Source organism: Mesoplodon mirus, assembly GCF_964341445.2.
Source record: "Mesoplodon mirus genome assembly, chromosome: 11".
NCBI lineage: Eukaryota > Metazoa > Chordata > Mammalia > Artiodactyla > Ziphiidae > Mesoplodon > Mesoplodon mirus.
This window is the reverse complement of record NC_138987.1, coordinates 23,026,491-23,043,437: the sequence shown is the minus strand read 5'-3', so window position 1 is coordinate 23,043,437 and position 16,947 is coordinate 23,026,491. Positions and strand designations below refer to the sequence as shown.

Sequence of the window (16,947 nt, the reverse complement as noted above, 5' to 3'; positions counted from 1 at the left end):
TTGCAGACGCCTGGGAGCCACGGTTTCCTCGCTTTTGCAGTGTTAACGCAGTTTAGGGAAGTAGGATTGCCGCCTACCCCAGCTGGAGGAACTAGAAAGCGGGTGGCTGGGAGACGCTGTGGAGCAGCGAGAATGGCCGGGAGAGGAAGGGGGCTGGTTTCTGGGCGGTGCCAATCTGAAACGGGGCGCGGTTACCGCCGAGCCTTCCCGCGGAGGCTGTAGAGGCCACGTCCCACTACCCCAGGGTGAAGAGGCAGCCCCGGGTTTGTCATTCTCAGGACCTCCAGACATGTCTGAGGTGAAGAGCCGGAAGAGGTCGGCGCCCAAGGGAGCCCCAGCGGAGCCTGGGAAGCGAAGCGAGGGCGGGAAGAGCCCCGAGGGTCGGGGCGGTGGAGGCGGGGGCTGGGCGGACCCCCGGACCGGCGTGAGCCTTCTGTCGCTGGGGACGTGCCTGGGCCTGGCCTGGTAAGTGGTCCGAGGCCGCCCGGTGTCCGGCCTCCCGTGGTCGCCCTCTCTTCTCGGGGTCCCGCGTCTGCCCCGGCCCCGCCCGGCTCGGCGTCCCGCTAACCTCTAGCCCCCACGCATGCGGCTTCTGTTCCTCAGCATCGACCCCAAGGAAGGGACGGCCCAACCTTTAACTTTCGCTCGTTTCTCGTAATTCATTTTGCTTTTGTACTGCTGGCGTGCCTCGATCGCCCAGCTGAAGCTGAGGCCAAGGTTTGGGAACGTCAACCATTAAGAAATGCAGATTCGGCCAAATTTCATTAAGCGCCTGTACAGGACAGAAGCATTCCCGTTTTTAGAACCCGTTACTTCCTGTCCGCTGTGCATTTGGGACAAATTTGCCCCACCCCATAAATGCCTAGTGGCAACGTTTGCACCCTTAAAAGAATTCATTATGATCTTAAAGCAACAAACGTTCATGATAATATCAAGTTTTGGAAGATAGCTCATATTTTGGTTATTGTGCATGCGTTAAGTCTGTTCCTAAGTTACAGACTGAGTTTTAGTATAACACTTTTGTTCACCTGAAACTAAAAACTTATAGTTTTTAAACCAAGCAAATAGCGATATATTGATGTCATAGGAAAGATGAATATTAAGAAATAACCTTAAAACCAACTTATTTTGTTTTCCTCAATCATATTCTTTAGGATTAACCTATTTCGTTTTAATAACAAGACTGACTCTTTAGAGTTCCCCTCCATTTTTACTGATTTTTGAAGTATTTAGAAGATAGCTATTTATCTTCAAGAATTGGATTTTAGAAGCAACCCTCGATGTCCTCTCATCTAGAACATTTTTTCCTCTTTTTGGCTGCGTTGGGTCTTCGTTACTGCGCGCGGGCTTTCTCTAGTTGCGTGAGCGGGGGCTACTCTTCATTGTGATGCGCGGGCTTCTCATTGCCGTGGCTTCTCTTGTTATGGAACACGGGCTTCAGTAGTTGCGGCATGCGGGCTCAGTAGTTGTGGCTCGCGGGCTCTAGAGCGCAGGCTCAGGAGTTGTGGCTCATGGGCTTAGTTGCTCTGCAGCATGTGGGATCTTCCCGGACCAGGGCTCGAACCCGTGTGTCCCCTGCATTGGCAGGTGGATTCTTAACCACTGCGCCACCAGGGAAGTCCTAGAACATTTTTGATGCTAGTAAATTTTGAAGTATACTTTACTGATGACTCATCCTCAGTCAATAAAAGATTTGTTACAATAAAGTGAAATGTTGATTATTAAATATTCTCTTCAAAAAGAGCTAAATTGTTATTTTACTAATATATTTGTTTATGGAATATTTTGATCTTAAAAGAATAAATGTACAGAATTTACTGTTTTAAATAAACTGCTTTTTTGTCTTAAATTGCATGACCTTCTTCAGGTAAATCAAAAACTTTGTGTTGGGAAAGCTATTCAGTACTAGAACTTAGTAGGCTAAAATATATATGTTGCTTCTTTCTAGAACCTAATACAACTGGTTTTAGTTACTGAATTTGTTAATTCTCATCCAAGATTCATATTCATATGAGATAAATTACATCAGAAAATGCTCAACTTTTCAATAATTTAGTTACTGTCCTGGGAAAACACACTAACAGGAATCTATAAAGGAAAACAACTGTTGAAAAGCAGACACTTCAGCTCAGGAATTTACTGTTAGTGCCTGCTGTAAAGATACAAACAAGTTATATTCAAGTAGGAAGATTTTATTTGAACTGTGTCTTTGCAAAATAATAAAACAATGCTCAAAGATTATTTCTAAAATGGGCAGATTCAATGATTGTTATTAAATGACTTAATTGCTCTTGTGAAATCTTTTGCGACAAGAGTTGAAGTATAAATACTTTGGTCACTATAGCAAATATGTATTCGTGGTAAATTTGGGAATTTTCTAAATAAAATGCAAACATTTAGCATCTCAAAATACGAAAAAGCACACTGGAATTATAACTAAGCCACTGACATTTTTACCACTAGGATTAGCACCTAAAGATTGGTCTATCAAATCTTTTTGCATGCTGTTGTACTGACACTGTTCTGGTTGTTAAAATACAAAATCGACTATATGTGCCTAAATACAGCTTAGGAGTACTCTAATTTTGTCTGATTAAGTTAGGGCAGAGATTTGAACCCTTGCACTGTCCGAGGTTGATTTCAAGGCATCACTATTTCAGTATCTTCAAACCATTAGTCTTTGGATCCTTGTTTGGAAAATAAACAGAGATAATGCAACAAAAGGGTGGTACTTGAACATCTTCTCTCTATTAAACAAAGTCCTGATAATCATCTGTCAGCTTGACAATAAGATGTTGGAGATAACAGTTGCCCAGAACTATAGGGCGTGAGTGTTGGTTTGCATACGTCATTTATAAACTCTTTAAGGAAATTTTCCACGTAAGAGATTGAAGACATTCTGCTTTCAAAAAGTTTTTAAAAGTTATGAAGGTACTAAACAAGACAAAACCTTAAAAGCTTATTACATAGAAATTTAGTCAACTAGAAGTTCCATTGTAAAACTTTTAAAGTTTCTTCTGGAAATTTCAACAGATTTTTTAATTGCCTTTATACAAGTTTGTCATGGCATTTGTGATAATTATGTATCAGAAGTCAAAAGCTCTTTCAACCATCAGATCATTCAGGGTTTTTTTTTTCAACTTTCTCTATAAATCATTTATACAGTAAAATCTTGGCTAACCCCATTTTTCAGCTTTTGTTGTTAGTGGAGTTTAATCTGAAAGACAGTTATCCTTTAATTACCTTGATTTTTTAAAATGGAATATGGTCTGTGTGTTCCTGAACTTTCAGTATTATGATGAAAATGAAGTTACTGTATGAAACATACAGCTAAATGGGTACTGACTCTTTCTCGTTACTAAGTTGAAACAGAGCCAGAGAAAAATCCTGTATATATAAATCCTCCATCAGCTGTCTGACATCTAGGCCTCCTAAAGGAGCTATGCAGAGACAAGACTCCAAGGAAATGCATGGTTTATTCCCACAGGGCCCTGAATCTATATGAGTTCTCTGTAAACTGCAATGGATTATGAAGAAGTCAGGAAGATTCCCTTTGTAAAGCCTACACTAAGGTGGCCAATTAATCCGGGTCCTTTTCTCCTACATCCATACCTTCAAGATCTTTACCTATGATAGTGAAAAGAGGGCCCAAAACAGGGTAAGAGAATGCTTCTTTTCCTATTAGTGGGTCTCATCCATTCACTTCATCTTTTGTTTGCTATAAACCCAACCCTGGTTCAAAGTGTGACAGGCCTGGGGCTTCTATCAAGTGTTAAGTATAAGGGAGCCCTGATCCATTTTACTACTCTAGGCTTGTCAGAGGAATGGGAAAAGCAGCTGTGCAAAGCAATTCAAAAGAAAGGGCCAAGGTACGTAAAGAGAATAGTTGACGTTTTATGTTCAAGGCATTTTAAGAGCTTTATTAATATGAACCTGTTTAATCTCTACAACACCCTATGAACTAAGTAGTTTTATCCCCACTTTGCAGATGAGGAAACTAGCAAAGGTAAGTTAAATAACTTGCCCAAGGTGCTTGTACAGCTAGTAAATGGCAGAGCCAAAGTTGCCTAGCTTCACATTCATCCAGTATGATATGCTGTCTACCTTTGATATTAATCCAAAAAGAGGCCAAGACCCTAGAAATAGAAATCCCTAGTCCAGAATTGTTTATAATCCTTTCTCCTCCTAGAAGCTGTAGCCCTTAGCAGACCCTAATTGTTGTCTCACCTAAACGAAGGAAGATAGGGAGTAAGGAGGTCTTGAACTGCTCCTGTTAGAAAATGCCTCTGACTCATAAAAAGGAAACAGCACCTTGGGCATAATCTGGATGCCAGTTTCAAAAATTAGTGTTTCACAATTGAAACCACCTTCTCTCAGTGTACATTTTTGGCTTCTAGAAGAATCATCCTCTTCCTTAATGTTAAATGAGTTAATATTTATAATGCACTTAGAATAGTGTCTGGCAGTTCTAAGTGAAAATAAAACATGTATTTTAACTCAGCATCATACAGACCACTGTTGATTATTTTCATTACTAGCACTAAGTAAACTTTATACTTGTTTTTTCTTTTATGCACTATTCATATATAGAAATGGTGAATTTTATTTTTTTCTTTTGGTGAGAAGCTAGCCATGAAAAAAACTCTACAAATTATCATCAGAGATGGTCACTAATATGATACAGTTTTCTTCAAGCTTTTCCTTAATATTTGAATTTTGAAGAGAAGTGTGGAGATAACATTAAAAAGATTAAATAAAACAGAAAGTCCTGTAATGAATTTTTGTGGATCAACCTTCATAAAAAATTCCTCTTATAATAATGATTTTATTCTAAATGAACACACTGATCTATAGGATAAACCCATGAGGTTAACACTGGAGTAATGGATGATAAAACTAGTTCCTGAAATTAGACATTTCTTTAGACCATCTTTCTCCTTCATCTCTGTCTGCTGGTCCCTAAAAGCCAAGAATGAAATAGCCAATCAGAAAAGAATTGTCTACACATCCTTCTTTGAAATTAGGATAATAGTGTTTTCTAATAACGAGAAGTTTTGTTTAAAAGTTCATATTAACACACAGGAGAAGTCAATCTGTACTAATTATGTAACCTGGGCTTACTTAATTCACTGTTATCTCATAGAATAAACATTAGCCATCATCAAAAGAAATTTCATCCAACATTGTAAACATTTGTTTAAAATGCAAATACTCCATTTTAGTTTTGGACAGTTTTATAAACAACAGTTAGCCTAATGATATTTATGGGTTTGATTCAGTCACCTCTCCGTTGAGTTTTGAATCTAAATGTTTTTCTTTCAGTGGAAGTCATTTTTACAATAAAGTGACAACTGTCGTTGTCATCTTGGCTGGGAGATTTGAAAATTTACAATATCTAAGTCACATCCCAAACCAATTAAGTCAGAATTTCTGTGGTAAGACCCAGGCATTACACTTTTTTAAAGCTACCAGGTAAGGGCTTCCCTGGTGGCGCCGTGGTTAAGAATCAGCTTGCCAGTGCAGGGGACACGGGTTCGTTCCCCGCTCCAGGAAGATCCCTCATGCCAGGGAGCAACTAAGCCCGTGCGCCACAACTACTGAGCCTGCACTCTAGAGCCCGCGTGCCACAACTACTGAGCCTGCGTGCCACAACTACTGAAGCTCGCGCGCTCAGAGTCCGTGCTCCGCAACAAGAGAAACCATGGCAATGAGAAACCTGCGCACGCTCACCGCAAGTAGAGGAAGCCGGCGTGCAGTTAACGAAGACCCGACACAGCCAAATAAATGAATTATTTTTTTTAAAGAAGAAGAATCTGCCTGCCAATGCAGGGGACATGGGTTCCAGCCCTGGTCGGGGAAGATCCCACATGCCGCAGAGCAACTAAGCCCGGGCACCACAATTACTGAGCCTGAGCTCTAGAGCCCGCAAGCCACAGCTACTGAAGCCCACGCGCCTACAGCCCAAGCTCTGCAATAAGAGAAGCCACCGCAGTGAGAAGCCCGCGCACTGCAACGAAGAGTAGCCCCCGCTCGCCGCAACTAGAGAAAGCCCGGGCGAAGCAACGAAGACCCAAAGCAGCCAAAAATAAAAATAAATAAATTTTTAAAATTTAAAAGTAAAGCTGCCAGGTGACTCCAATATGCAGTGAAGCTGTTGAACCACTGGACTGCGTATTCACTCCTCGCTTCTTATAAAAGCTGCCACTACCTATACCAGAATTTATGTTGTCCTTACCAGAAGTGGGCATAAAATACTGCTTTAACATCCGAACTTAAATGGGTTTGAGTTAGGAAGTAGTGACTTTTTTTTTCCCTTTTTCAGGTTTGTATTTCAGCAGTCGGAAAAGTTTGCAAAGGTGGAAAACCAATACCAGTTACTGAAAATGGAAACCAACGAATTCCAAGGGCTTCAAAGTAAAATCAGTTTAATTTCAGAAAAGGTAATTATTAATTGGCATATTTGGGGAGATTTTATCGTTTTTCTTCCCCATTGCCACCCTTCTACCCCAGTTGATAAATTCTTTTTTCCTGCCTTTTAGACCATTACTACTTTAACTCTCACTGGTTTTCCTACTTCTTCACATCCTCCCTTTAATCCAACTTAGTCTTAGCTTACATTTCAAAAGGACAAGAATTTTCTAATATATGACAAATGTTATTGTTTAAAAAGACCAATATTGTCATATTGACGTGACCTCAATTTTCTATTTAAATATCAAGTATCTAGAGCACTGAATATATTATTGATTTTTAGATATAAAATTAAAATAGGAGTAGCACTTTTTGGACTAAGATCCATCAGTTTTTTTTCTTTATTTCCACTTGGTAAGCATATATATTCATATGCATATAAGAATGACTAACCTAAAATAAATATTGATTTTTATAGACAAATGAAAATCCATGTCTATTTTGTGTTTCGTCAAGCTGCAAATACAAGTGCATTACTACTGTGATTCTTAGAAATGTGAGACAGATAAAAAATTTTTAACTACCACATGTCTCAGGAGAAGGTCAGCTGCACCCAATAAGTCATTATGTGGGCCTTGTCTGGCTACCAGAGACCAAGCTATCATTGGGAAACATGGCTTGTTTGTTCCTTTGTTCATCACTGAGCCTTTACTCTGTGATAAGGTAGAAAAGGATTTGTGCTTGGCCACAGGGTAAGCAAAGATGTTGCAAAAATAGATAGAAATGAAATAGACGGCCTAAGTCCCTGCAGCCTGATGCACAGAATAAGCCTGTAATCCCCAAGAAGAGAAGAGTCATGGATTAAAATTATCCCTTACACATGCCAGTGAATTCCATGGAGGGTGAGTTTAGAGGCCTCTGGGAAGGTGCTGCAAGAGTTGGTATTTTGACCTAGGGCTCAGGTTGGAAACTGATTGTAGTTATCGAAAGCCCTCTAATCAGAGCATACGTAATGACAGAAAAAATTCCAGGAGATAGAAACTTCATGTACTTAAATGCTATTGAAAACAAATTTTGAAGAAAGATTTCCTTTTTAAATGAGCATTTTGGCAGCAATTAAAATGCTTTTAGTGAATCTCTGCCTTGCAAGCTTGGAACCTGGTAAGGAGGACAAAGATTTAACATATGATTAGAATTTGAAGTCAAATATTACAGGAGATTAGAGCCTGGCCTGTCGGCTATCACTCTCAGTATCTCTCCCCAGTAGCCCTCTAGTTTCCCTCTTCTAATATCTAATTACTCCTAAGCAGCTGTAAGATGGAACACTGCCCTAAGGGTTGTTTTTTTTTTGGCTGCGTTGGGCGTTTGTTGCTGTGCACAGGCTTTTCTCTAGTCGCTGCGAGTGGGGACTACTTTTCATTGTGGTGCACGAGCTTCTCACTGTGGTGGCTTCTCTTGTTGCGGAGCTCAGGCTCTAGGCGAGCAGCGGCCTTCAGTAGTTGTGGCACACGGGCTCAGTAGTTGTGGCTCACGGGCCTAGTTGCTCCGCGGCATGTGGGATCTTCCCACACCAGGGCTCAAACCCGTGTCCCCTGCGTTGGCAGGCGGATTCTCGACCACTGTGCCACCAGGGAAGTCCCTGTCCTAAATTTTTTGTATTAAATCTACAGTTTGGTAGACTGAGAATGTAAACCTAAGGGCTTCTCCATGCATAAATTAAAATATTCATTTTTTTCTTACTTTCCACTATGTGGCCAATTTTATAATAGGCAATGTTTTCAATAAAACTCATGTAGATTAAAAAAATGCTTTTGTAAGCAACAAGGATGTATTTTATGGCACAGGCAAATATAGCCATTTGTTTGCAATAACTTTAAATGGAGTATAATCTGTAAATCTATGTTGTACACTTGAAACTAATATAAGATTGTTAATCAACTATACTTCAATTAAAAGTAAATAAATAAATGCCTTTGACCAGATAATTAAAATATCATCCTAGGATCCAAGAAATATTGTCTTCACATAGTTTGTTCTCTCCCAGTCTGCCCTAGGAGTAGTTTAACAATAGCTGCCTCTTTACAAAGCTGGCCCTAAAGGCCAGCTTAATGCAGTAGGAGGGGAAAACAACTAGACATGGGCTCTCATCATAACTGTGTGACTTTGGAAAAATCACTTTAACTTCTCTTGGCCTCTATTTCATCATTTATTAAATGAGAATATCAAGATTTGTGTAAGGATCAGATGAGATACAATATATATGCAAGCTCTTTGAAAACTTCCAAGCAGTAATAAATTTAAGATATTAACTTTTGTAAAAAATGAAGAATGCTTAGACTATAATGGCAGCCCATAAATGCTAGCTATTGTGGTGTACTAGTCACTTATTGTTTGCAGATTAAGTCTTGAGACCTTTGTTATCCTGAAAAGTTGATCTTATAATTGGAGTCTCCTGGGTTATACTGCCTCCAGGTTATAGTGATGCTCTGGTGAACAGCCTAAACAAGAAATTACCTTGGATTAAGATAAGCTTGTTGGGCTTCCCTGGTGGCGCAGTGGTTGGGAGTCCGCCTGCCGATGCAGGGAACACGGGTTTGTGCCCACATGTCGCGGAGCGGCTGGGCCCATGAGCCATGGCCGCTGAGCCTGCGCGTCCAGAGCCTGTGCTCCGCAGCGGGAGAGGCCACAGCAGTGAGAGGCCCGCGTACCGCAAAAAAAAAAAAAAAAAAAAAAAAAGCTTGTCTCTGCAAAATGCTGCTAATAAGACAACTAAACATAACACTATTACCAATGTACAAGTATTTCTCATAGTTGGTGTTTTTAAAGAAACTTGTATTATAGCTACATGTATTCATTAAAAATAATTTTTAAACAAGGTTTCAGAGCGATACTGTTATGCATTGTTCCCAGCTATCACCTGGAACTGCTTCAGGTCCTGATTGGGGTGGACCCAGGAGGTTTCTGGCCATTCTTCTTACTAAATATCAAGAAACATGTTCTTTATACCCTGAGATATGGGGACTACAACAAGGCATAAAACATGGTCTCTTCCCCTAAGGAATTTAGAAGCTCTCATAGCTTCTCCTGGCTAATTCATCAGTATAGGGACTATACTGTATCTTTGTTTTTATATCCAGTGTCTAGCACAAGGTCTGGCACAGAGTGAACACTCAAGAATTCTTGAATTATATGCACTAAATGCCAAATAAGTTGCAAATATGTAATATGATAGATTCTACAGGAGTTCAGGCTCTCATGGCTAGGGTCATGGAAGAATGCTGCACTGAAAACCTGAGACCTGGTCTGAGCCTTGAAGGAAGGACAGAACTTAGCTAAACAAAGAGGAAGGAAGGCTAACATATAGAGAAGTTATGGAATTTGGGACTTCCTCCTAGAAGTGTTAGGAAACGTTAAGGGGTTTTTAATGTTGTACCACGATGTACATAGCAGTTTTTAAAACCTTAAATCTGGCTGTAGTGTGTAGGATGATTTAGAGGAAGTAACTAGAAGCAGCTATTAGATAATATTTCTATAGTATTTTCCTTGATCATCGAAGTTCGGTTTGGATGCCCTGTGTAAGTGCTTCCATAGCTCTTTCCCTGTCACAGCGCATGTAGACTTTGCTTTCTCCCCAATTAAACTAAGCTGCTTAAGGGCAGAACTGTGTCTTGTACAGTATTATGTCTTCAACATAATGCTGCAAACATCTGATAAATTAATGATCATTTCTAGGCCTTCCTGTAGTCTCTAAGGCTGTTATCTTTGTGTGAGTATAGGCTAAGAAAGAGGTCCACAACCTGGTCCTTCTATATTCTAGACATTTTAGGAGATGCTAGGAGCTTACCATAATTTATAGATACTTAGAACACTTTACTGTTTGACATCAATTATCTCTGTAAACTGATTTTTTATTCACTTTTTGCCTTTGTGATTGTTATAAGATCTGATTCTGGTACCTTTTCTGCAAGAGGTCAGTCAACAATTTTTTTTTTTCAGGCGGAAAGTCTTCCAGAATCATAGAACTTAGGAAAGTTAACAAATTTTATAACTAAGTCAGTTTCTAAAAAGCCAAATAACTATTAAAATGACAGCTAATTTGCTTTCCATTGGAATAAAAAAGAAGGAAATGTGATATACTTCAGACTTCTTTAACATTATTTTTCTTTTGAATATCCCTCCATGAAAATGCACAAATATTTAGGATTATAAGTTCAGGTGTATACAGTTGGCCCTCCATATCTGTGGGTTCCCCACCCAGATATTACATGAGGGACTTGAGCACCCATGGATTTTGGTATCCACAGGAATACGAATGCCCCACAGGTGGATACCTAGGGATGCGGGACAACTGTATTTTTCTACCATAGTGCTAATCTATTAAATGTGTTTAAAACATGTTAACAACTTAAATATGTAACAATTGTTTTTGTCTGTATGATTCTTATGTATTTGGATATTTTAGACATCTTCAGAATTTGAACTTGGCAAGTGATTGTTAAAGTTTGTTTCCCTAATATAAAAGTTATTAAGTAGCCTTGGGAATTGTTTTGTGTTATAAATGCAGCTTGCAACTACTGAAAGTATCCTGCAGGAAGCTACATCATCCATGTCTTTGGTGACCGAGTTTGAGCAGGAAGTATCCAGCCTCCAAAGTATCATGTATGACATTCAGAATAGTGAAGAGATGCTCACTCAAAAGATGCAAAGCCTTAATGAGAAATTCCAGAACGTTACAGATTTCTGGAAGAGAGTCCTAGAAGAAATGAATGTTAATACAGACATTTTCAAATCAGAATCAAAACATATACATTCTCAAGTTACTGCCCAAATTAACTCAGCTGAACAAGAAATAAAATTGCTCACTGAGAGGCTAAAAGATTTGGAAGATAGCACAGTAAGAAATATTAGAACTATAAAAAGACAAGAAGAAGAGGATCTTCTGCGTGTAGAGGAGCAGCTTGGCTCCGACACAAAAGCACTTGAAAAGTTAGAAGAGGAACAGCATGCTCTCTCTGCCAGAGATGAAGACCTGACTAATAAACTTTCCAGCTACGAACCCAAAGCTGAAGAATGCAAGACGCAGTTGCCAACAATTGAAAGTGCTATTCGCTCTGTTCTCAGAGTCTCTCAGGATCTGATAGGGACAGAAAAAAAAATGGAAGACTTGACTCTTCAGATGTTTAATATGGAAGACGATATGCTGAAAGCAGTATCTGAAATAATGGAGATGCAGAAAACCCTTGAAGAAATTCAGTATGATAATAGCATATTAAAGATGCAGAATGAACTGGATGTTCTAAAAGGAAAAGTTCATGATTTTATAGTATATTCAAGTACAAGAGAAAAGGGGACTTCAGAAGAATATAATCTAGAAAATAAAGGAATTGATAGTGATTTTTGAACACACTACATTTATCCTGATGAACCACATTATTATACATAAACTGATTAGTTCCATGCTTTTGAGTTATTTTGATATGCCTCACTTTACCCTACATTATTGGAAAATAAGTGAGGTGTCCACACAAATGTGTTATCCAGAGAGTCAAAGCTTATCTTTTTAAGCAATAAAACTTATTTCATTTTCACCATTTTAAATAGAAACATTTCTAAAATATATATTTCTCTACTTTTTTGAAGCAATATACTTAATATTTTTTAATGTTTTTCTAATAATTAATGGACATTATTGTGAATTTTATCTGTCATATTGGACCCAAATATATTAATGTCCCTAGGAGCTATTGAGGGGTGTTTACCTCCTCACTCGACCCCAGTTTGCTATTTTTCAAACCTTCTGTCTATTTCTTATACCTTTTCTGTTACCTGAAAAGGTGACCCACTGACCTGATCTTACTGTCAGGTTGATCAGTGATGTTTTCACCTCAGCCAGTTTTTCATTTCCTTTGCAATTTACTGCAGGCTAAGAATCCAGACAACCAAGTTCATAGGAATTTTGTCTAAAATAAAAGATAACATGCCTGAGGGAGAGCCTGGAATGCTTTGCTATGAATTAATATGCACTTTTTGAAAACTATGGAGACTGGGAAATATTTTTACTTTTTGTTAAGGTTCTAAACTGTTATAGATACTTGTAAGAAATTTTTTTAAAGAATAAATGTGTTCTTTTTGAAAGTTTTCCCTATGAATTAAGTGTGCATCCTGTGAAGTATGGACTTTGGGAATATCTTTGTATACCTGGGCGTTTTTTTTTTTTTTTTTTTTAAGGTTCTGTGTTACAGACTCTTGTGTTTGCTAGGTACATGATCTCTAGATAAATTATTCTACTTACAATAAAAATACACTAATAAGCCTGTGGCCTATTTTAAAGAAGAAAAAGCAACATAATGAGATACGATGTGATAATTATGGTAACTAAAATATGTCATTATTTTAGAGTCCCCAAACTAATTACCCAACCAAATTTGTTTTACATAGTGATTTTATTTTACACAAAATTATATAATAGAGTCAAGAATAAGACATGGACTTATTGAGATGAAATTAAGGGGAGGTCTAGACAGATTTTTGCAATAATGATAATCGGAAATGTACAAGTTTGGGGAAGCACATAACACTTTTATTGGTAAACTGATGTATCAAGGGTGTCCAAGGTTGGTGTTGAAAAAACTGAGTTAACTGCATTTGAAAGTACTGTTCTAACAACATGTTTCTTCTTGCCAATAACCAACTATAGTCCCAGTTTTATAATGCAATTTCAGTGGAATTAAACACAAAGAACTTGAAAGAAGTCAGTTACAAAAGATAGTTGTGGTCAGGTGGTTTTATTATGTAAATCTGTACATTTTTTGAAAAATCCCAAATAAGTTCTACTTTGGGGTTAGGAAGGCCTATGGTAGACAGCCATGGGTCATAGGCATAGCATTAATTTTTAGAATATTAACATTAAATTTCTTGACTTCTGAATATGTAAATTCTTGTCTGTGTGCATTAACAAAATTGTATTTGTTTGCTTTTATTTTCACGCTAATAAAATAGATTATAAAGTTAACTGGAACTTTGTCGTTTCAACCTCCATCCTGCCAGGGCATATGTGATCTCTTGTATTCTTTACTTTTTTTTATTTATTTATTTACTTACTTATTTATTTATTGGTGTGTCACCAGGTTTGATACATCATTATTATTAACTATGGTATGTACTATAGTAATGTGTACAGAAAATAAATGGAAATAAGGTGGCCACTGTGCTCTATAGTGACAATTCCAAGGGAAACAAAAATTGCCCTTCTACAAGTATTTCATGAGAAAATATTGTGTACATGTATGTACACATGTATATATTCCTTTATTCAGGGGTTTTCCTATAAAAACTTGTCACTAGAGAGATTTAGATGTACCTCGTTTGTCTTCCTCTGTTTCTTAAATTCATTTATTTAACACAGATACTTGAAATTTCAAAAACTTTCCTGTGTATCAAATATTAAATTACATTGTTAGTTTTTCCTTTAAGGAAGATTACCATATCCTAAGACACATTTTTGTATCTTTGTAATTAATAATAAATTTTACATTAAGTTTCTGATAGTAGTGTCCATTTTTTTAATTAGCACATATAAATCACTTTTACAAAACAAACACCTAATTTTCTTAACCCTTCGATGTAAAGTTAAAAAGTATATTTGTAGGGCTTCCCTGGTGGCGCAGTGGTTGAGAGTCCGCCTGCTGATGCAGGGGACACGGGTTCGTGCCCCGGTCCGGGAAGATCCCACATGCAGCGGAGTGGCTGGGCCCGTGAGCCATGGCCACTGAGCCTGCGTGTCCGGAGCCTGTGCTCCGCAACAGGAGAGGCCACAACAGTGAGAGGCCCGCGTACTGCAAAAAAATAAAAATAAAAAGAAAGAAAGAAAGAAAGCAATGCTTTCCTAGAAAACAATCTGAAAGCTAAATGTGCAAAAGTGGAACAACTGACTTACATGTTATAAATGGGATTCCTTTTTTCAATGTAATCACAATGTATATCTGTGTTACGACACAGGCTTTGACAATATATTTTACGTTTGTTCTTTAATTTTTTTTCTTCATAGTTTAGCATACAGCGCACAGGCTTAAATTAATCTTCTGACTGAAACAATTGAAACCTGACAATTCCTATGTGTTTTATTTTTTTTAATTAAATAAATTTGACACACAACATTGTGTAAATTTAAAGTGTACAACATGATACTTTGATACATTGATATATTCAGCCTTGAGAAAGGATATCCTGTCATTTGTGACAACATGGATAGACCTCACGCATGTATGTTTTAATTTTCAATTTTGTATTGTTTATGATACTTACCCATCTTACCACTATAATCAACACTTTAATATTCCCCTTTCCCTCTTAACTTTATTAACTGATGGCACAATGCAATAAAAATTCAAATATTAAAAATACAATAAAATAAAATAACTCAATTTCCCCAAAACTGCTATATAAACACACGCACACAACAACAAAAATAACAACTTGAAATGTTGCCAGGCAGTTGTGTGGCTCAAAATGTTCATCATCTGATTTGTCCAAGTTAAACCAAAACAATTTAGAGACATCAGTATTCAATGGATGCTGGGGAAGAAGGATGGCATTGAAACATCCAAAAGTTGAGAATCACTTGTATTTGGAATCATGGAATTTTAGAACTTTGGAGATAGTGTTTTGTTTGTTTGTTGTTTTGTTTTTTACATATCTATCATCTCTATTAAACTACTGAACTGAGTTGAAGCCACAACCGAAGCTGTACTCATCTTTATGTTCCTCAGACTTCACATGCCTGACAACACACTAGGAACTTAAGGATAACTAATTGAATGGAATTAGTTCAATACCCCAGAAAAGTATTCATAAAAGTAATAGGACAATAAAGTCCCTTCATTCTAGCACTTGTACCTACAAACAAACTTGCGTTTCAGAAGTCATGTCGTCTTGTTTGACCCCCCAAATTTACCGAAATTCATCTAGAGGGGGCTTCCTCCTCCCTTCTCCAGCAACTGAAGATACATCATTTTCCCTCATTTAGCTCATTTTGTCACCATGCAGAGGACTGATGGTGCAAAAATAACTGGAAAATGCCATTTGCAGTCACATGAAATTTCCTCAATGTTTTCCTTCCTATTCATTAGCAATACACTTGATGCATCTTTTACCAAATGCTTTCCAGAAGAGCAGTAACTTTATAGTTTAAAATAACACCTAACATTTAAGTTGAATTTTAAATGTTAAGCTTTTACTCAATTTAATTATTCTGGTACTATATTTTCTTACAGTGTCAGAAGTCTGAAGCTATCATAGAACAATTGAAGTCTTTTCAAATAATTACTCATCTAAAGCGTCTACAGGAGGAGATTTATGAAGTGAAAACTTGGTCCAACAGGATAACTGAAAAGCAGGATATATTGAATAACAATTTGACCACTGTTTCTGAAGATGTTACAAAAGTAGACCAAAGTACAACTTCCATGGCAAAAGATGTCGGTCTCAAGATTACAACCGTAAAAACAGATATGCGACGTATTTCAGGTTTAGTAACTGATGTAACATCACTGACAGATTCTGTTCAAGAACTAGAAAATAAAATAGAAAAAGTAGAAAAAAATACAGTAAAAAACATAGGTGATCTTCTTTCAAGTAGCATTGACCGAACAACAATGCTCCGAAAGACAGCATCTGACAATTCACAAAGAATTAATTCTGTTAAGAAGATACTTTCTGAGCTACAGAGTGATTTCAGCAAGCACACAGATAGATTTTTAAGCTTAGAAAGTGACAGAGCTAAAGTTCTGAAGACAGTGACTTTTGCAAATGATCTAAAACCAAAGGTGTATAATCTAAAGAAGGACTTTTCCCGCTTGGAACCCTTGGTAAATGATTTAACAGTACGCATTGGGAGATTGGTTACTGACTTACTACAAAGAGAGAAAGAAATTGCTTTCTTAAAAGAGAAAATATCTAACTTAACAATAGTCCGAGCTGAGATTAAGGATATGAAAGATGAAATAAAACACATTTCAGATATGGATTAGCTTGAAATTATTTAGATTAGACTGAAGAAACTTTAATGGGACCTCTGTCATGTTATAAAAAGACTGACAAGTCAGAAATAATGAAATTTTGGAGTAAATACTATTTTGTATTTGATTCTATTTTGTACAGTAAAAATAAAAGTTTTTAAAGGACTGAGCACTGGATTTTCCAAAATAAATATGCTCAAATGTATTTAAAACTTTATATAAAACATGTTTGCAACTTTATATAGTAAGAACCTTATGCATCCCCCTTACATATACATGCATATGTTCGCACGAACGCGCGCACATGCACACACACATACACACTCGGGCTGCCAGTCTAGCGCTGGGAAATCTAGATGGGGCAGGATCTGAATCCCCACTTGCCCTCACTAATTGCCAAGGAGCATAGTACGTGTGGTTGGGGCCCAGCTGAAGAACTGCCCATCAGGATCAGGGCTGTAACATATATTATCCATTTAGAGTAAGAGAAACTAGAAAGGTCACAACCAGGGAGCTGTAG

At 37.7% G+C, this 16,947-nt stretch overlaps 1 protein-coding gene across 2 annotated transcripts; it reads left to right on the top strand.

Annotated features, from left to right (window-relative positions):
- Positions 1-8: 8 nt before the first annotated feature.
- IKBIP (IKBKB interacting protein) lies at positions 9-16,597 on the top strand. Of its 2 annotated transcripts, none has more exons than XM_082636025.1 (3): positions 9-465; positions 6,323-6,440; positions 10,976-13,423. In XM_082636025.1, exons 1-3 carry the CDS (start codon positions 290-292, stop codon positions 11,810-11,812), a joined length of 1,131 nt encoding a protein of 376 aa, XP_082492151.1. In that variant the 5' UTR covers positions 9-289; the 3' UTR covers positions 11,813-13,423. The 2 variants fall into 2 exon arrangements, with proteins under 2 accessions (XP_082492151.1, XP_082492152.1); XM_082636026.1 differs by lacking the exon at positions 10,976-13,423 and adding an exon at positions 15,684-16,597 and having other exon boundaries at positions 12-465.
- Positions 16,598-16,947: the final 350 nt, after the last annotated feature.